Source organism: Hemiscyllium ocellatum, chromosome 12 (genome assembly GCF_020745735.1).
Source record: "Hemiscyllium ocellatum isolate sHemOce1 chromosome 12, sHemOce1.pat.X.cur, whole genome shotgun sequence".
In the NCBI taxonomy this organism is placed as follows: domain Eukaryota; kingdom Metazoa; phylum Chordata; class Chondrichthyes; order Orectolobiformes; family Hemiscylliidae; genus Hemiscyllium; species Hemiscyllium ocellatum.
The window spans coordinates 95,095,807-95,116,547 of NC_083412.1; the positions used below are offsets into that span (position 1 = coordinate 95,095,807).

At 44.8% G+C, this 20,741-nt stretch overlaps 1 protein-coding gene across 1 annotated transcript; it reads right to left on the minus strand.

The window, feature by feature from the left end:
- Positions 1 to 4,332: 4,332 nt before the first annotated feature.
- Positions 4,333 to 20,483, minus strand: LOC132820876 (splicing regulator RBM11-like). The gene is made up of 5 exons (XM_060833237.1): positions 20,253 to 20,483; positions 15,049 to 15,211; positions 11,786 to 11,867; positions 9,781 to 9,883; positions 4,333 to 5,371 (listed from the first exon to the last, which is right to left on the minus strand). The coding sequence occupies exons 1-5, from the start codon at positions 20,343 to 20,345 to the stop codon at positions 5,039 to 5,041; spliced, it is 774 nt and encodes a 257-aa protein (XP_060689220.1). The 5' UTR covers positions 20,346 to 20,483; the 3' UTR covers positions 4,333 to 5,038.
- Between the last annotated feature and the right edge of the window lie 258 nt (positions 20,484 to 20,741).

Below are 20,741 nucleotides of genomic sequence, written 5' to 3' on the forward strand. Positions count from 1 at the left end.
AAAGTGCTAAGGAGCTTTGATGAATTTCTGTGAAGCATCTTATAGATAATATCCTGCTGCTATTAAGTGTCAGTGATGAAGGGAGTGGATGCATATGGATGCAGTGGTCGTCAAGCTTCTTGACTGTTGTTAGAGCTACACACATCCAAGCAAGTAGGGAGTATTCCATCACACTCCTGTCTTGGGCCTTACAGATGGTGGACAGACTTTGACTCAGGTGAATTACTCATCACAGTATTCCTAGCCTCTGACCTGCTCTCCTAGCCATTGTATTTACATAGAGTCCAGTTGAGCGCCTTTTCAACAATAACCCCCAGAATGTTGATAGTGGAGGATTCAGTGATGGTAACACCATTGAATGTCAAAGGCAGTGGTTAGATTGTCACTTCACAGAGGTGGTCATTGCTTGCAATTTGTGTAGTGTAAATGTTACTTGTCACTTATCAGTCCTAGCATGGATACTATCCAGATTTGTGTTGCATCTGAACATGGACTGCTTCAATTACTAAGGAGTGTCATATGATGCTGAACATTGTGGAACCATGACGAAACATCTCTTTTTGAGAAAAAAAAAGGTCATTGATGGAGCGGCTGAAGATGATTGGGCCTAGGACACTCCACTGAGGAACTCCTGAAGGTGTGTTGGAGCTGAGATGACTGACCGCCAGTGATTACAACCTTCTTCCTATGTGCCAGGTATGACTCCAACCAGCAGAGAATTTGCCTCAATTCCCACTGATTCCAAACTTGCTAGGGCTTCTTGGTGTCACACTCGATCAAAAGCCCTGGATGTCAAAGGCTGTCACTCTCACCTCACCTCTGGAATTCAACTCTCTCGCGCATGTTTGAATCAAGGCGTAATGAGGTCAGGGGGTGGCACCCAAATTGAGTGTCAATGGGCATATTAGTAGTTGCTGCTTGATAGCACGGCTGGTGACAGCTTCCATCACTTTACTGATAGTCGTGAATAGACAGACAGAGCAATAATTCACCAGGTTAAATTTGTTTTGCATTTTGTATACAGGACATAACTGGGTAATCTTTCACATTGTTAGGTACAAGCCAGTATTGGAAATATGTTGCTGGTTAAAGCACAGCAGGTCAGGCAGCATCCAAGGAACAGGAAATTCGACGTTTCGGGCCGGAGCCCTTCATCAGGATTCCTGATGAAGGGCTCCGGCCCGAAACGTCGAATTTCCTGTTCCTTGGATGCTGCCTGACCTGCTGTGCTTTAACCAGCAACATATTTTCAGCTCTGATCTCCAGCATCTGCAGACCTCACTTTTTACTACATGCCAGTATTGGAGCTGGTTAGGACACAGCAAGTTCTTAAGCACAAGTCTTCAGTATTATTGCAGGAATGTTGTTTGGGCCAGTAGTCTTTGCAGTATCTAGTGTCTTCAAATGTTTCTTGATATCACTTGGAGTGACATGAATTGACTGAAGATGGAACCTGTGTTGCTGGGGGCCTTTGGAGGATGCTGAGATGAATTGTCAACTCAGCACTTTTAGCGGTCGATTGATGCAAATGCTCAGTCTTTTGTTTTGCACTGATGTGTTCGGCTCCCCATTATTGAGGACAGGGAGGCTGGTTCAGTGTCGTTGATTGGATGGCTAGTCTGTGAAGCAGTGTGATACCAACTGCATGGGTTCAATTCCCATCACTGGCTAAGGTTACCATGAATGACTGTCCTTCTCAAACTCTCTCTTCACCTTAGGTACAGTGGACCTCAAATTAAATCACCACCAGTTGTCTCTCTCTAATCTGAGAGCAGTCCTATGGTCTGGTAAGACAATGACGACTTGATTGAGGACAGGATTATATGTTGAGCCTTCTGCTCCAGTAAACTGGGTACTCACTTCCATCCTGAGGAAGGGCTTATGCTCGAAACGTCGAATTCTCTATTCCTGAGATGCTGCCTGGCCTGCTGTGCTTTGACCAGCAACACATTTGCAGCTACTCACTTCCATCCCTGACTGGAGGTTACAGATGAGATAGTGGAATTTCTATCACTTGTTGCTTATGCTGTTTGGGTGGGTGAGCAGTCATGTTTTGCACTTCACCAGGATGACACCTCATTTTTCAGTATGCCTGGTGCTGTTCCTGGTATGCCCCCCTGCACACTCCATTGAATCAGGGCTGAGCCTCTGGCTTAAAGTTAATGATAAGGGAAGGATATGCCATGCCACAAGGTTGCAGATTACAGCTGAACACAGTTACCACAGATCCAGTCTAGCGGCTATGCCCTTCAAGATTTGGCCAGCTTAGTCAGTGAAATCACAAAATCCCTCTTGGTGATACATGCTAAATTCCCCCAGAAAGCAGCGGATTTCATTTTGCAAGGAGTATTAGTAAATCAGATGGATTTTTCCAATAATAAACAATGGTTACATGGTCTGCTATCCATAATTCCAGATTTTACTGGATTCAAATTCTACAATGTTTGGACTCAAATATGGATCTCACAGCATTCATTCGGCCTCTGAATTATTAGCCCACTTACTATGCAACCAAGTTTGCTCTTGGTATTGAACATTCGTGACCTCCACCCAGAATGAATTCTGTACTCTTGCCACTGTCAGTTCTTCTCAGTGATGTCTAACATGGTACTGATTCAGCGAGTTTTGAAAAGATTTGTAGCTCAGGTTGAGGTTCTGGATGTAGCTTTGTTCGCTGAGCTGGAAGGTTCATTTTCAGACATTTCGTCATCATACTCGGTAACATCGTCAGTGAGCTTCTGGATGAAGCACTGGTGGCATGGCCCGCTTTCTATTTGTGTTTAGGTTTCCTTGGGTGGGTGAAGCCACTTCCTGTGGTGATGTCATTTCCTGCTCAGGGGGTAGTAAATGGGATCCAAGTCGATGTGTTTGCTGGAATGCCATGCTTCTAGGAATTCTTGTGCATGTCTCTGTTTGCCTTGTCCTAGGATGGATGCGCTGTTCCAATCAAAGTGGTATCCTTCCTCATCGAAGGATACTCATGAGTGGGTCGTGTCTTTTTGTGGCTAGTTGATGTTCATGTATCCTGGTGGCTAGGTTTCTGCCTGTTTATCCAATGTAGTGTTTGTTACAGTCCTTGCACGGTATTTTGTAAATGACATTAGCTTTGTTTATTGTCTGTACAGGGTCTTTCAAGTTCACTAGCTGCTGTTTTAGTGTGTTGGTGGGCTACCATGATGCCAAGAGGTCTGAGTAGTCTGGCAGGCATTTCCGAGATGTCTTTGATATAGGGGAGAGTGGCTCGGGCTTCTGGAGGTGTTTTGTCTGTTTGTTGGGGTTTGTTCCTCAGAAATCGGCAGACTGGTACCCATTCTTTTTGCACACTGTATAGGTGATTTTTCTCGGCTCTGTGTAGTTCCTCTGTGCTGCAGTGTGCGGTGGCTCATTGAAATAATGTTCTAATGCAGCTTCATTTGTGGGTGTTGGGTTGCTTGCTTCTGTAGTTCAGTATTTGGTCCGTAAGTGTTGTTTTTCTTTAGAAAACATGACCCACTCTTACTAGTACCCTTATATACAGATGAGGAAAAGATACCACTTCGACTGGGACAACACATCCATCCTAGGACAAGCCAAACAGAGACATGCAGGAGAATTCCTAGAGGCAGTGCATTCCAACTGGAACTCTATCAACAAACACATTGACTTGGATCCTATTTACCACCCCTGAGAAAAAGAACAGGAAATGACATCACCACAAGAAATGATATCACCCAGCCAAGAAGACCTAAACATATATATAGAAAGCGGGCCTTAACACCAGTGCTTAATTGGAAGCTCACTGATGATGTTACCTAGTGTGGTGACGAAACATCCGAAAACAAACCTTCCAGCTCACGTACATTCATGGTACTGATTCATCAGATGAGGGAAAGCAGAAGGTCAGCAGGACATTTCGTTGCCCATGTTTGACCAAATGCCATGATAGATCATGGAGTCCAGAGTTAATTTTACCATGTGCAGAGCACCTGGGGAGTCTGCTCTGCTGTTGGACAGTACAAATGAAAGGATGATGATACAAGTGTCTGGGACAACATCTGTTACATACGAATGAATGAAGCTGACTATATCAGATTGCTGTTTGACTATTTTGTGGCACAATTCTCCAAATGTTGGCAGATGTCTCCAGCTGTTTGTGGGGAAGGAGGACTTCACATATCTGACAGAAGCGATTTTCCCATTATCCTTTCTGGTATCTAGCTTGGTGACTAGTAGCCCTTCTTAGGTCTCTGTTATAGTGCAACCCAATGAGGCACTGAAAACATGTAAAGCAAAATAACTTTTCAAGATAAGGCAGTGTGCAACAGCATTTAATGTGCAAAAGACGACAATGAATTAGCCAGCTATGAATTTATTGGTATTCCCATCTTCACAGCAGGAACAAGCAGTCGAAGGCATTGTGGCTTGGAGTACGGCCAATTCACTCAACCATGCCACCCTCAAACACAGCTCCCACCAATAGCAAAATTACAGGTGAGTCTACCATATAGGGGTCCCAAGTGCAATAATTAGTTACATATCATTCAATCATAAACTAAAACCAATGAAGTATAAAGTGACCTAATGCACTTAACTCATCAGTTCAAATTGCTCCCATTCGTAATGTTGCCGGTGTGAAGAGAGCTGGAACCAGCAAAAAGGGTACTCCAGTTGCAAAAAGTTCTAAAGCTTCTCTCCACATACATCCCAACTTTGCAAGTGACATTAAAAGTATTTCACAGTATGAGTGGAGTGTTCATGAAATGCTTCAGACACCCATAAATAAATACTTTACTCAACTCTCTGTGATAACTCTATCATCATTAATCCCCTTTTGTGACACCAATATTCTCAGGACCACATCCTCCACCTACATAATCTTACATCAGGCTTATGGATTTGAGCGTACAATCCAACTTGTCACCTGAACGTGTCAAGATATGTTTCTTGTCTAGTTTTACAAAACTGGTCTTATTTCCGCCAGGTCTTTCACACATCTTCACCAGAGGTCAAAGGTAAGAGCCTCTACTCTGAGCTCAACCTACTCCCACCCTCTCTCTTATCAGTATTTCTTCTTTTTGGATTTGTGCTTTTTGTACTGACGGCTCCGCTGCTTGCTGGTTGTCTGGAGCTTTTCCATGTTTCTGTTGTCACTGTCGCTGTCTGATTCCCTCGCCTGCCCTCCTCCACCACTGCTGGAGCAGTTCCCAAGGGCTGGGTCCCTCTGTAGACGATTTTCCCACGCAGGCTGATGCGACCTGGACATATACTCTGACATCGGGTCGAAATGGGGCATCTGAGGTGGGAGGCCCACTTGTGCCATTGCCTGATAGTATTGCTGCTGCTGAACCAGCTGAGAATTGATGTGGTACTGCTGCAGGGCATACGTGTTCATCTGAAAAGAGGAGCAGACCAGAATGGTGACCCACTGCAAGATTCCTGCACCCGTCCCATTTCCGTTCTGCCCACCCCAGACAACACCATGTTCCCCCTCCCCCCTCTGTGCGCACTGAAGATATCCACAGTCCAGTTTCGCAAGCACTGGTTCCCCTCAGTCACGCTGAGCCAAGCATAGTCATCTTCTTCCACAAGATTGTTTGGAATTTAACCACCAGCTTGTCCAACGACAGTGTAAGCCCAAGCCCCCTAGCCCAATGACATTGCCAACATTGGCATAAGGTGCAGCAGCAGTGAAAAGGTGAACATGATCGTGGGATCGAAGCTGGGGAGACAAGAAGATGAGACCCAGGGAGTGTTACTCAACAGGTTCAAAGCTCAGATGCATGGCTAACTCTCATGTATCGAACTCAGTTTTGACCTGGAGAGGTGACCAGTGAAGTACAGAGCCAGGTTGTTAACAGAACGGAATGACCAGGACCATGAACAATGAAAAAATAAAAGACTTGCATTTATGTAGTGCCTTCCACAACCTCAGGATGTCCCAAAGAGTTTTACAGCTAATGGAGTACTGTCTTGTTGTAATGTTGGAAGTGCAGCATATAACCAGAGCATAGATAGATCAGAATAATGCTGGCACTAATAGCGTTAAATTATGAGGTAATGTTGTACAAACTAAACTAACATTCTCTCTCTCTCTCCCCGCACCACGAGGTAAAGATTTAGGGGTGATTCAGATGACGAATAGGGTTGATGGAGAGAAACTATTTCCCATAATGAACAAATCATCAACAGCATGTGGATGCAACCTTAAAATGAGAGCCAGTACATTCAGGGGCTTTGTCAGGAAACACTGCTTTCCTCAAAGGAAGTGGAAACCCACAACCCCTGCCCCCAATAAAACTGTTGATGCTGGGGCTCAACTGAAAATTCTGAAGTGAGCTGTACTTTGTTATGAAAGGTTGGCAAAGGACATGGAACCAAGGTGAGAAGGTGGAGTAAAGGTATAGATCAGCCATCGTCTAATTTAGTGACAAAAATCCACAAGGGATGAATGGCCGCCTCCTGTTCCTATATTCGCCTCTAAACCAGAACAGTGAGAAGAACCTTTCTGTCTTCTTCAAAAGTTCCACTGGCCTTGATAATGTTTGATCTGAAAGACCCACTGTCCAGTGTGCAACACTCATTAAGCAGTGCATTGTCAGCCTAGAGTTTGTGCTCAAACCTTCTTGCACAGCACTTCTGAGAACATCTCTGGGACACCCACACCAACCGACCCCACCGCCCCTTGGCCAGACATTTCAACTCTCCCTCCCACTCTGCCGGGGACATGCAGGTCCTGGGCCTCCTCCATCGCCACTCCCTCACCACCTGACGTCTGGAGGAAGAGCGTCTCATTTTCCTGCCTCAGGACCCTTCAACCCCAGGGCATCAATGTGGACTTCACCAGTTTCCTCATTTCCCCTTCCCCCACCTCACCCCAGCTCCAACCTTCCAGCTCAGCCCCACCCCACCAGCCAATCTCTTTCCCAACTATCCGCTCCGCCCTCCCCTCCGACCTATCACCTTTACCCCCACCTCCATCCGCCTAGTGCACTGTCAGCTACCTTCTCCAAAGCCCCACCACCCTCCCATTTATCTCTATACTCAGAGGCTTCTCCCAGCCTCATTCCTGATGAAGGGCTTTTGCCCAAAACATTGATTTCCCTGCTCCTCAGATGCTGCATGACCTGCTGCGCTTTTCCAATACCACACTAACCTTGACTCAAGCCTCAGTCAGTCAATGAGTGAGCTTATATAGTTATTCAATAGGTTTATGGAGAACAGATAAATAGATTGCCAATGGGATGCTCATTACACAGTCCAGTTAAGCTTCAACTCCATCATCTTCCAGTACCAATTTCTATTTCAGCTTCATCCACCTGTTCCCTTCTGCGACTGAAATCATCTTTTTCTAATGCCTTCAATCCCGGACGAATCCCAACTTGTCTAACAATAATCTGCACATGCCCATTATACCTACTCTTGCCAATCATCCCAAACTGCTAATCCCAAGGGATTCCAAACTGGCCCACCATCACCAATGGATTGTCAGTCATCTTATTCCCACATTATACTTCAATACAATACTGTACGTAAATTTCTGTATAAATCTGCTAAAATTTTAATGAGTTAAAATTCGCAAAAGCAGCCATTTGGAATATTGAGCTTTCTAACAACAAAATGCTGTGGAACAGCTACTTCAATGGCTTGATCATAAGTTCATGTTTATTTTACAATTTATTTTCAAAACTACGTGCTTCAGCAACAGAACCATTTGGTGCTGACATGCTCCTGCCCTCTGCCCACCAGTGGAAACAGTTTCTCTTCCTTTAAGTCACCCCCTAAATCTTTACTCTGGATGGGAGAATACAAGTTTAGTTTGTGTAACATTATCTCATAAGTTAACCCTTTCAGACCTAATATTCTTCTGGTGCAGCTGTGCTGTCGTTGCTGTGCTGTTGTTACATACCTATATTACTAACATTACTTTGGGTAATTTTTCCATCATTATAAAACTGCATATCCTCCAGTAACTGTAACTCTTTGGTATAAGGTTTACCCTCTGATAAAATAATGAACCCTTCGATACATCCCCAGATTAAGTAGTGTGCTCTTTGATAAGACAAATACACTTTCTCACAAAATAGTGTACCATCTGATAAAGTACTCTCTGTTACACAAATTATTGTCTAACAAGAACAGTGCCCTTTCTGACATATCGTCTGGCAAATTATTGTCCTCTGTGATAATGTACCCTCGTAAACAATGTACCCCTGTGATGTAATAGTGTACCCTCTGACTTACCAATAGCAGCTTCACGGAGGATTTTCTAGTATATGTAAAAATGGTACATGTGCGTGCATTTTGTCCATCATAATCCAGATGTCACACTTTGTTACAGATGCAAAAACAAGCTTTAAAAAAGAGAAAGAAAGCCAGTCACCTATTGCTTCTAACCCAGGGCCTGAATCTGAGTATTTTCCAATCTTCACTGTTCCCTTGTGTAGCAATTAAACTCAAAATTGATCTGCCAGCCTGTACTTACGCAACAATTAAACTCTATAGCCTTCACTAATTGATACTTAGCAGTATTTGGGGTGGCACGGTGGCTCAGTGGTTAGCACTGCTGTCTCACAGCACCAGGGTCCCAGGTTCAATTCCACCCTCGGGTGACTGTCTGTAAAGAGTTTGCACATTCTCCCCGTGTCTGCATGGGTTTCCCATAGTCACAAAGATGTGCAGGTCAGGTGAATTGGCCATGCTAATTTGCCCAGAGTGTCAGGGGCATTAGTCAGAGGAAAATGAGTCCGGGTGGGTTACCTTTCAGAGGGTCAGTGTGGACTGGTTGGGCCAATGGGCCTGATTCCACACTGTAGGGAATCTATTATAACATATTGTAAATCACAGTCTTACAGGAAGTGAGGACTGCAAATGCTGAAGAGTCAGAGTTAAAAAGTGTAGCACTGGAAAAGCACAGCAGGAGAGTCGGCATTTCGGGCATAAACCCTTCACAACTATCAGTCAGCAAAAATGCCTCCGTTAATATTTATAATTTGTTTTCATATTAGATTGTTTTTTTTTCATCAAGTTCACACCACCTCTGCTCCTGGATCTTGGTTAATGTTGTTAGTGGATCACTAGTGGGGTTTTCTTTTAGATTAAAAGAGTAAAGGTGAGAATTATAAATACTGTCCTCTTCCATTGCAATTCCGCAGCTCAGCACATCTGCTACTGGAACCCAGATCCGTGCCTGTCATCTTCAGACAAATTTGTTCTGGTGAACTCTACTCTCCTGGAAGGCTTGTCATTCAAGATCTATGAATTTCAAATAGCACCCATATCTCCATTTCCACTAAATTCCGTTCATCCTCTGCTGACTAACCTTCCATTTTAAAATCCCTAATCTTGTGTTAAAATCTCTTCACAGCAGAGCTTCTCCTACTCTTGAAAGTCTCTACCATCTCTTGAATGATCCCTCCACTCCACTGCCTCTTTCTGGACCTGTGTCCTTTGATCCCACAGGTGAGGCTGCTTAGACCTCAGACTCTGAAATGTCTCCTTAGAGCCTGTTGCCTGTCCCCCCACCTTTTAAAGATGTTTGGTCCAACCCATTTCTTCAACCAAGCTTTGATCACCTACTCTCACAGCCACGTCTTTGCCTCAGCATCCACTTTAACGGATTATGTCTCTGCAAAGCACCTTGGGACGTTCCTGCACATTAAAGTCACTATATAAATGCAAGCTGCTGTTGTAAGGAATACAACCTGTGTCCTTGAAAAAGCGGCAGATTACCTATTGTACAAGACTATAGGCCTGACAGACTTCGAAGGTCTGCTCCATTGGGCTTCATAACTTCATACTTACCATAGTTTGCCAGTAGTAAGGGTCAGGGTTGAAGTGGTTGTTCATGGAGTATGGCGGAGTTGGATACAGCGAAGAACCTGGTCTGTCTTGGAATGGAGAGGTCCTAAAACAGAACACATTAAATGTGTTATTAGAAGATTGAGGGAGACAAGGAGGGACATATACATGACCCTTGGAGCACTGCACTATAACGGCAGCAAGGTTTTAAAATATTCACCTTGACTCTCAAGTCCCTCCATGGCCTCACCTTATTGGCTTCTCTGCAAACTTACCCAGTTTTAGAATTCTCCAAGATCTCTGTGCTCCTCCAGTTCAGGTGCTCAGTGCGTTCCTGACTTTCATCGCTCCACCTCTGGCAGTTTCAGCTGTTGGGCCCCAAAGTCTGGAGCGCTCTCTTAAAACTATCCTATCACTTTCATATTCATTTAAAACCATCCTTTAAAGCCTACCTGTTATACCAACATCGGTCAGTCCAAAAATCGGCTTCAGGTGCTATATAAATGCAGGCTGTAAGCACATACACAACGACAGAGGACTATACCATTTGGACCAAGAGGGCTAATTAAACTTCACAGGGGTTCCTCACCTGAACACATTTCTATCCCGTTCTCTCTTGGTAATCACCCAGTTACAGCTTGACTGCATTCAAGCTTTTTGTCTGAATGATTCCCTGAGCTGACAAGTTTCACATTCTAAGCAGCGAGTAATTAAATTGCTCCTTATTTCTTTATCTCGGGAGTCTGAAAACTACAGCGTCAAAGACTCTTCAATATCTGATCTGCAGCTCTCAACCTTTTCCTATTGGGTCACATTAACATGAAACACTCCTTTAAGAAATTAAATTAAGAAAAATAATTGTAAGCAGTTTTTTTTATTTTGGAGGTAAAAGCCTAAATGCTGGGCAGCAACTTTATGGTTTCAAATCATTGTATATAAAAAAAATTATGTTCTAAGCAAACTTGTTTGAAAGATATGGCAATACCATGATTATAGACTATACCTTATGTCTGGTGACAAATTTTTATGGCTATGACCACAGTTTTTGTCTTTAATTCTGCAGTGAGTAACTATCTTCCTGTCTCCCCAAACCCTGTCAAGCCACAAGTTAGGAGTGATGGGATATTCTCCATATTCCTGGATGTGTGCAGCTCCAAAGACACTCGGCATCATCAAACAGAACAGAGCTGATCTGATTGGAATCCCATCCAGCACCTTCAACACATATGCTCTTCACCTCTAAGGTACATGGCAGTAGTCTGCACCCCAATGAAATACACTGCAATAAGATGGCAGGGATTGGGGTGGGAGTAGGGGAACTGTGTTGCTGTAACATCAAATTGACAGAATGTGTAAATTGCTCAGAGATGCTCACCTGGCCCTATTGAGAGCCAATCCCTCGTTTGATTTTCATGTCCCCATTTCCAGCAACATTGGGAACCTTCCAAATTTCCAAACAGAGTCTTGTGACAGCATCACAGTCGAGATAGGAAACTAAGTGACATGGGCTTATTGAATTGCACCAGCCCACAGACTGATGTTCCAACACACTCTGCAACAAACTACCTGGGTGGATCTCTTCCTTTGATGAATATGTATTAACATCCCATCCCATCCCCCCAGCCCTGGAGTTGGTTAACTCAGTTGGCAGTATGACTGGTTTGTAATGCCAACAGCATGTGTTTAATCCCATACCTGCTGTGGTTACTATAAAGACTCCACCTTCTCAATCTCGCTCCCTCATCTTAGGCATGGTGACCCTGAGGTTAAACAACCACAGGCATGTCTCTCTCTCTCTGTAATAAGACAGCAGCCCTTTGGCCCTCTGGGACGATGCTGACTATATTTGATAGCTTGCTTTCTTTCACTCCTCCTCTCCTGGTCCTTGCATTCCTTAGATATAGCAGCCTGGAAAGGACCCAGTGTGAGGTCTCACACCCAAAAACCTCTAGAACCTGCAGAAAGGTCTCATTTTGCAACGCAGCAATGGAAAAGGTTGATTCTGTACCTGAAGCTCTCTTGTGTTGCTCGGCATGGAGTGTTTTCCATTCCCAAGTGTGCTGTGCTTGGTTCCACTGTGTGGGAGCTCCCTGAAACACACAGACAGACACATCTGGCCAAATACTATTATACAACACATTGTCACAGTTAAACTCATTAGTTACAATGCATTGTCAAAAAAATCTCAAGCCGCCACACCTTGTTTTACACAATACAATGTCAGTGTTAGTAAGATAGGACTCTTTAAGGAACATCCAGAACAGCTTCACAGCTGACTGAAAGTAGCATTGGACTTTATAATCAAATTATTACCTGGCTGGTAAAAGAAAACTGGGTACGCCCCTTACAATTCCGTTTTAATTTCGTCCCCTCCCTCTCTTCTTACCCTCTCCTATTTTTGTTCTTGCTGCCCTGTTCCTGGTGTGTGGTGTGTCTTGTTAATTGCCGGTTTAGCAGATTATTTGGTGGTGGGTCATCAGGCGCTCTGGTGATGTTAGTGGTAATGCCCCTAAACCTGAACTGGGAGATGTGGATTCAGGCTGTAGCTGCTCCGGAGGCCGTACCCGCTCTCTGAAAAGGCCGGTTAGAAAATATCAAGAACGGGGTCCTTGTTATTGGGCACTGCCCCTGGCAACCACTGCTGGCAATTTGTCAACCGTCAAATAGGTGAGTTGGTGGTTTATCAACAAATAACTTGGGTCCTTGGAGGGACCTCATGGTGCAATGGTTTATTCTTACCAACAGTTGGAGACCTGGCCTCCTGCTTCAGAGGACCTGTGATTGAGTTAAAAAACAAACTAGGTTCTTGAGTGAGTGATTTGACAGTAGATCTTTTTGTTTTAGAAAAGATTGTTCTTATGTGGACACGTGTGCATCATCTCTCTCTCTCCAGTACTATTTTGATTTATTCCCTTGCTCTTTTCCTATCTTTCTTTGATTTTTGTTTAAGAAGGGTAGCAGGTTATTATAGACCAGTGAGACTGACGTCAGTGGTAGGGAAGATGCTGGAGGAGCTACTGAGGGATAGGATCAATTCCCAATTGGAAGAAAATGGGCTTATCAGTGATGAACAGCATGGTTTTGTGCAGGGAAGGTCATGTCTTATCAACTTAGTAGAATTCTTTGAGGAGGTGACAAAGTTGATTGATGAGGGAAGGACGGTAGATGTCATATACATGAACTTTAGTAAGGCATTTGAAAAGGTTCCCCGTGGTAAGCTGATGGGAGAAAGTGAAATCACTTGGAGTCCAGGGTAGATTGCCAGATGGATAGAAAACTTGCTGGGCAGCAGGAGACAGAGAGTAGTGGTGGAAGGGAGTTTCTCAAAATGGAAACCTGTGACCAGCAGTGTTCCACAGGGATTCGTGCTGGGACCACTATTGTTTGTGATGTATGTAAACGATTTGGAGGAAGGTATAGATGGTCTGAGTAGCAAGTTTGCTGATGACACTAAGATTGGTGATGCAGCAGATAGTGAAGGGGACTGTCAGAGAATACAGCAGAATATAGATAGATTGGAGAGTTGGACAGAGAAATGGCAGATGGAGTTCAATCCAGGCAAATGCAAGGTAATGTATTTTGGAAGATCCATTTCAAAATCGGACTATACGGTAAATGGAAAAATCCTGGGAAAAAATGGTGTAGAGAGAGATCTGGATGTTCAGGACCATTGTTCCCTGAAGGTGGCAATGTAGGTTGACAGAGTGGTCAAAACGACATACAGCATTCTTTCCTTCATCAGACGGTGTACTGAGTACAAGGGTCAGCAGGTCATGTTACAGTTGGTTCATGTTACTTTGGTTCGGCCACATTTGGAATACTGCATACTGTTCTGTCGCCACACTATCAAACAAATGTGGAGGCTTTGGAGAGGGTGCAGAGGAGATTCACCAGGATGTTGCCTGGTGTGGAGGGTGCGAGCTATGAAGACAGGTTGAGTAGATTAGGATTGTGTTCATTGGAAAGACAAAGGTTGAGGGGGGACCTGATTGACGTCTACAAAATCATGAGAGGTATCGACAGGGTGGGTAGCAAGGAGCTTTTTCCCAGAGTGGAGCACTCAATTACTAGGGGTCACGAGTTCAAGGTGAGAGGGGAAAAGTTTAAGGGAGATATGTATGGAAAGTTCTTTACGCAGACGGTGGTGAGTACCTGGAACATGGCGGAGACAGTAGAGGCAGGTACAAGAGTCAATTAGACAGATACCTGAATGGGCAGGGAGTAGAGGGACACTGATCCTTAGAAAATAAGCAGCAGGTTTAGATAGACTCTCTGGATTAGCAGAGGCTTGGTGGGCCGAAGGGATTGTTCCTGTGCTGTAAATGTCTTTGTTACACTTAGATCAGGATCTGATACCTTGACTGATTTTCCTCCTCTCAGAATAGATCAGACTGAGATCAATGAAAGTGTGCAGTAGTACTCTTCCCTAACTCACCTTTCCAGTTTGGTGAGAAGGGAGGGACTCCCATGCTGTGAGGGGTGGGTTTCGGCTGTGATATTAAACAGGCTGCATCTCAGATCGGCATGAGAGATCCCATAGCAACCATTCTGACGGAGAGCACGGAAATTCTCACTGGTATCCTGGGCCAATGCATTTCTCTCAACAAAAATCATGAAAACAAATGATTTGGGTGATTGGTGTTTGTAACAGCTTGCTATCCACAAGCTGGGCTGCCACGTTTCCCACATTGTTAGTGTGGCCACACTTCCACTGTAGTTTTTTGATTGTCAAGTGCTTTAGGACACCTTGAACTGGTAAAAGGTGCTATTTAAATGCAGGGCTGCCTTGACTGTCCGTCACTACCAGAGTTATTCTGCTGTACAGTGACAGTGTTACAGCCAAACTGTCACTCAACAGGGAAAAGCAGATGCTTTTTATTTGCGGTGAAATAGCAACATTGTCAATTCTCCTTCCCAGTTCCCGGACTGCATCACTCATTCCCAGTTCCCGGGCAGCTTCAATCCTTCCCAGCTCCCAGACTGCCTTAATCATTCCTAACTCCGGACTGCCTCAGTCATTCCCAGCTCTGGACTGCCTCAGTCATTCTCAGCTCCCGGACTGCCTCAGTCATTCCCAGCTCCCGGACTGCTTCAAGCTACACGGTATTTACTGAGTGCAAAGTCCCCTAGGCCACTTGGACGTCTGATGGATGGACCACTCTGGGGGAAAGCCAGGAGACTCTAACACTGTTCCACCTCCAATATAACAGAAACCAGGGCTTCCAAATCTCCTGGCTGTAACCTGTTAAAACGCAGAAAAAAGTGACATACCAGAGCGAAACTGCAGATTCAGCGGTCTGCCATATAATCGGATTCCATTTAGCAAGGTGATGGCATATGGAACGGACTCGGTGTGCTTGAAGCAGACAAACCCATAGGTCTTCTGCCTGCCATCTTTGTCTTTAGCTATGTGCACCTTTGTCAAAGGTCCAGCCTGCAATCACACACACACAAGTACAAGTCAGCTGACTTAGCCACTAGCACCACGTGAACTCACAGTACATTGATTCCAACGTGCCTGCAGTGCTTCTGTCTAAAGATATTTGCGCAAATACTTGGAAGACTCTGTGGGGAGAGAAGAGCAGAAATAACTTAGAAGCTCAGCCAAAGAGCTAGCAGAGACCTGTTGAACTGAATGGTCTCCTTCTGTGCTAAAACTTTGATTCAAAGAGATGAAATGTGCTCCTGTTAACAAATAGGATTGAGAATTATTACAAGCATACAGTGGATAGGTGAGTTAGACGGGCCGATTGTCATCTGCCGCAGATTGCAGTTGCTTTCGGTAGGATAGAGAAGGCAGTTTTACTGGGGCTAGCAGTGGGAGCTGAGCTTCTGTGAAGGAAAAAGAATTTTACTTAGAATGATTAAATTAATACAATAGTAAATAAATGTGAAATTCAGCTCAACAGACTCAAACATTAGCTTTTAGCCACCTTCAAATCTTTTCCATCTAACTCCCTCAAGACAATTGCTATTTCTTCCTTTTACCTGTGATCTTCTACCTTCTTAAAAACGTCGCTGCTGCCCACCTACTATTCTCAGTGGTCACAAGTGACATCTTTTCCTTGTAAAAGAAGATTGTGCAGGGTGACACAGAGAAGGTGGGAGAGCGGGACGAGGTAGATTGCTCATTTGGAAAGCTCGGTCAGCAATCAAATAACTGTGTGGTGCAGGAGTCCATCGAGAGATTTAAGAAAGGGACAAAAAAAGAACAGTTCACTTCGTGCCTTTCTCATCAAAACCCTGAACATTCTGCCTTTTCAGACAACTGTGTATTCCAGACCCCTGCCACTTGATGCACGATAAAAGTTTAGATTAGAGAGTGGTGCTGGGAAAGCACAGGTCAGGCAGCATCCAAGAAGCAGAAAAATCGACGTTTCGGCCAAAAGCCCTTCCCTCAGGAATGAAGGCAGGGAGCACGCACGATAAAAACTGTTTGATACCAGAGACCAAAACAGAAATTGCTTGAAAAATTGTTTTTAAGAAGATCACTGGACCCGAAATGTTAATGCTGCTTTCTCTCCACAGATGCTGCCAGACCTGCTGAGATTTTCCAGCAATTTCTGTTTTTGTTTCTGCTTTCCAGCTTCTGCAGTTCTTTAGTTTTTTGTTTGTTTGGAGGTTTATTGTTTGATGGCAACTGCATAGCTGTCAGAGACGTGGGTTCAAGTCTCCGACCGGCATCTTTTTCCAGAGGGTGTTTAACAAAGTTCATTTGAGCAGTCTTTTCAAGGGAGTGACATTTACTTATAGGGCTTGTGGGGTTGGCACAAGGGTATTTTCAGGGAATTCAGGTCTGGGGGAGATTTTCAGGTTCAGATTTGTGGGAAGAGAGTATTTTTGGAATGCATTTGGTAGGAGTATTTCAGACTGGGCTCTGGAAGGAATGAGGGACTCAGTCATACAGCACGGAATCAGACCCTTCGGTCCAACCAGTCCATGCTGACCATAATCCCAAACAAAACTAGTCCCACCTGCCTGCGCTTGGCCCATATCTCTCCAAACATTCCCTATTCATGTACTTATCTAAATGACTGCTCAGCGTGGTAACTGCACTGGCTAACACGACTTCCTCTGGATGTTCATTCTACAAACAAACCACTCTCTGTAAAAAAAAATTGTCCTTCGTGTCCTTTTTAAATCGTTCTCATCTCACCTTAAAAATACTCCCCCTAGTCGTGAAATCCCCTACCCTAAGGAAAAGACATTTGCCACTCGCCTTATCTATACCCATCATTATTTTGTAAACCTCTGTAAGGTCACCCCTCAACCTCCAGCAAAAAAAGTCCCAGCCGATCCAGACTTTCTTGATAACTCAAACCCTACATTCCTGGCAACGTCCTGGTAAACCTCTTCTGAACACTCTCCAGCTGAATAATATCCTTCCTATAACAGGGTGACCGGAACGAGACTCAATGCGTACAGAAATTATACTGGGGCACAACTTTGAGGGCAGCCCCTGGGCTAGATGATGTGGTGTAGATTTACAGATATTAGGGGAAAGGGGGTGTGGATGGCATCTTCAGATGTTCATATTTGGTGAAGAACATTTTTTGGGATATTACTCAGAATTCACTCTCACTAAAGAGTGGGTTTTGAAGGTTTTCCAGGAGATTAAAAGTTGCAGTAGTTCTTTTTGTAGATATTTTGTAGAACACCGACAGTGTGGAAGCACGTCATTGGGCCCATTGAGTCCACACCAACCTTCAATAGTACCTCAGCCAGACCCACCCTATCCCTGTATTTGCTGTGGCTAATCCACCTAACCTGCACATCTTTGGATTGTGGGAGAAAATCAAAGCACCCAGAGGGAACCCAGGCAGACACGGGGAGAATGTGCAAACTCCGGACAGACTCCACAAATTCCCAGGGTGGAATCAAACCTGGCTCCCTGGTGGTGTGAGGAAACAGTGCTGACCACTGAGCCAAGTTCGGTATCCATGAGGATGGCTTCAATCAGGACCTTGGGTTCATGTCACACTGCAGGTGACCCCACTGCACTGCACAGTCTGTCTCTCACTCTCTCTCTCTCTCTCACACACACACACTCCTACAGACCTATACACTCACGCAGACCCTCTCTCATACACAAGCTCTCTCTCATATGCTCACACAGACACGGTCACTCATGCACCCTCTCACAGAATTACACCCCTTTACACTCAAACTCATACACATACACTCTCACAGACACTCATATCCCCCCCAACACACACGCACAAGTTTGTGGGCTGAATTTGTATTTGCAGAAGTATATTTTATTTTGCTCAAAAACTGCATGAATTCATGTAAGATTCTGTAAATCCATTTCTTAGAAATACAATCGGCCTGAACAATGGGGCACAGACAGCCTCACACAAGGCACCTCACACTTTCAAAGCAGAATCTGAGAGCATGTGGCACCTATTGTTAAACTTCACTTGAGAATGTAACGATGTTCTTGGATTTGCACATGAAAGAACTGAAGCCAACATGCTCATTCTAAATGATGAGAGACTTAACAAACCAACTAGGTTTTAGATTAGATTAGATACAGTGTGGAAACAGGCCCTTCGGTCCAACAAGTCCACACCGACCCACCAAAGTGCAACCCACTCACCCACATTAACCCCTTCACCTTACACTATGGGCAATTTATCATGGCCAATTCACCTAATCTGCATGTTTTTGGACTGTGGGAGGAAACTGGAGCACCCGGAGGAAACCCACACAGACACGGGGAGAATGTGCAACTCCACACAGACAGCTGCCTGAGGCGGGAACTGAACCCGGGTCTCTCTGGCGCTGTGAGGCAGCAGTGCTAACCACTGTGCCACCGTGTTGCCCACAGGTCTTTTACAATATATAATTTCAGTCGCATCACACTGTGAACTTTTGCTATAAATTCTGTCCTGCGATCTTATACTCCACAAACACCTGATGAAGGAGCGTCGCTCTGAAAGCTAGTGCTTTCCAAATAAACCTGTTGGACTATAACCTGGTGTGTGATTTTTAACTAACTACTGAGCTTCCCCAATTTTTTTCAAATAAAATTCCTGAGGGACAATTTTCAGGAGGTAGATCTTCAGGCAATTAGATTTTCTGGGTAAGATTTTTTTTCAAGAATATAGAACAGTACAGTTCAGCACATCACAGGCCCTTCAGCCCTTGATGTTGTGCCAACCTTTTATCCTACTCGAAGGCCAAACTAACCTACATACCCTTCATTTCACTAATATCCACACGCCTATCCAAGTCACTTAAATTCCCAAATGGATCTAGGAGATATTACAGGTTGGGCTTCATTGTGATTAAGCAGTGTTATCAGGAATATTTTCAGGGTTAGGTCCAAAGTCATTTTGATGGGTATTTTCAGGGATATTCTCAAGGGCATTTTCAGGGGTGTTTTGAGCAGCACCTTCAGAGGTAATGAAGGAGTATCCTGTGGGATATTCTCATTGGGTACTTTCAGCAGTGTCCTGGGGTTGCATTCAGAGACGTTCTCCGTGGTATTGGAGGAATTCAAGGGTGCTCTGAGTGGAATCAAAAACGGAAATTGCTGGAAAAGCTCAGCAGGTCTGGCAGCATCTGTGGAGAGAAATCAGAGTTAACGTTTCGGGTTGAGTGACCCATCCTCAGAACCAGTTGAACATGATGTAGATGGCGATGATCCTGGGTTGATTGAAAATACCAATGATGAAACTTGAGTTGGAACCAACGTGGGGTGAGTCTGGCCGTGGAAACAGGTTTTAGTAAATACTTGGTCAGACTTGGTTTGATTCTGATTTACAGCAGTTCTTTCGGCTTTTATCAGTGTTACGTCTCAGAGTTATCACAGCGGGTACTCTCAGATATTTTCTGGGACAATCTTATGGGTATTTTCAGAGCAATTCACAGGGATATTTTGGGATGTATTCTCAAGTGTTTTAAAGGGTATTCTGAGAGACATTGAGGAGTACTGTCAGGAGTATTCTCATGAGTATTTTCAGCAGTATTTTGAGGGATACTTTCAGAGGTATCACGAGATACATTAAGGGATATTTTCAGTATTTTAAGGGACATGAAGGAATGTTTTCCTGAGGATTTTCAGGAGTTGAAATGGTATCTTGAGGTACATTGAGAGGTAATTAAGGAACATGAAGGGATATGTTCAGGTGTATTTTGAAGGACATTAAGGGACATTTTCAGGAGTATTTTAAGGAACATTTAGGGATATTTTGAGGAGTATTTTAAGGAACATTTAGGGATATTTTGAGGAGTATTTTAAGGGACATTTAGGGATATCTTGAGGAACGTTTAGGGATACTTTCAGGAGTATTTTGAGGGAGATTGCGTGGTAATTTCTGGGATGTTTTAACAGAAGATTTCTGTGATATTAGGGAATGTTCTGAGCAGGGGTTTAGATTCCTGCCGACTCCCTGTGTTAGTTTTATTCTCCCGCGATTTATTTCTCGAATATTTATTTGTTTATTTTTTATTTGAACCGGTCCGTGTACCTGCAGGAAGAGCTCGAACAGAATCTCCTCCCGGGTGTTACTGTCCAGGTTCCCCACGAAGATTGTCCTGTCCGCCTCCTCCTGTTTACTCATGGCCCCGGCCCCGGGCCGCCTTCACTCTCCCTCCGGGCGAACATCAATCCCCGGCCCGAGGCCGCGCCGCCATCGGCCCCGAGCGGCTGCTGCTGCTGCTGCAGCTGGAGGACCTCAGCGGAGACCTCCGGGCCACAAGGGGGCGCTGGAAGTGGAGGGCTCCATCAGAGACCTCCGGGCCACAAGGGGGCGCTCGGAGTGGAGGACCTCAGCGGAGACCTCCGGGCCACAAGGGGGAGCTGCAGCTGGAGGACCTCAGCGGAGACCTCCGAGCCACAAGGGGGCGCTGCAGGTGGAGGACCTCAGCGGAGACCTCCGGGCCACAAAGGGGCGCTGCAAGTGGAGGGCTCCATCAGAGACCTCCGGGCCACAAGGGGGAGCTGCGAATGGAGGGCT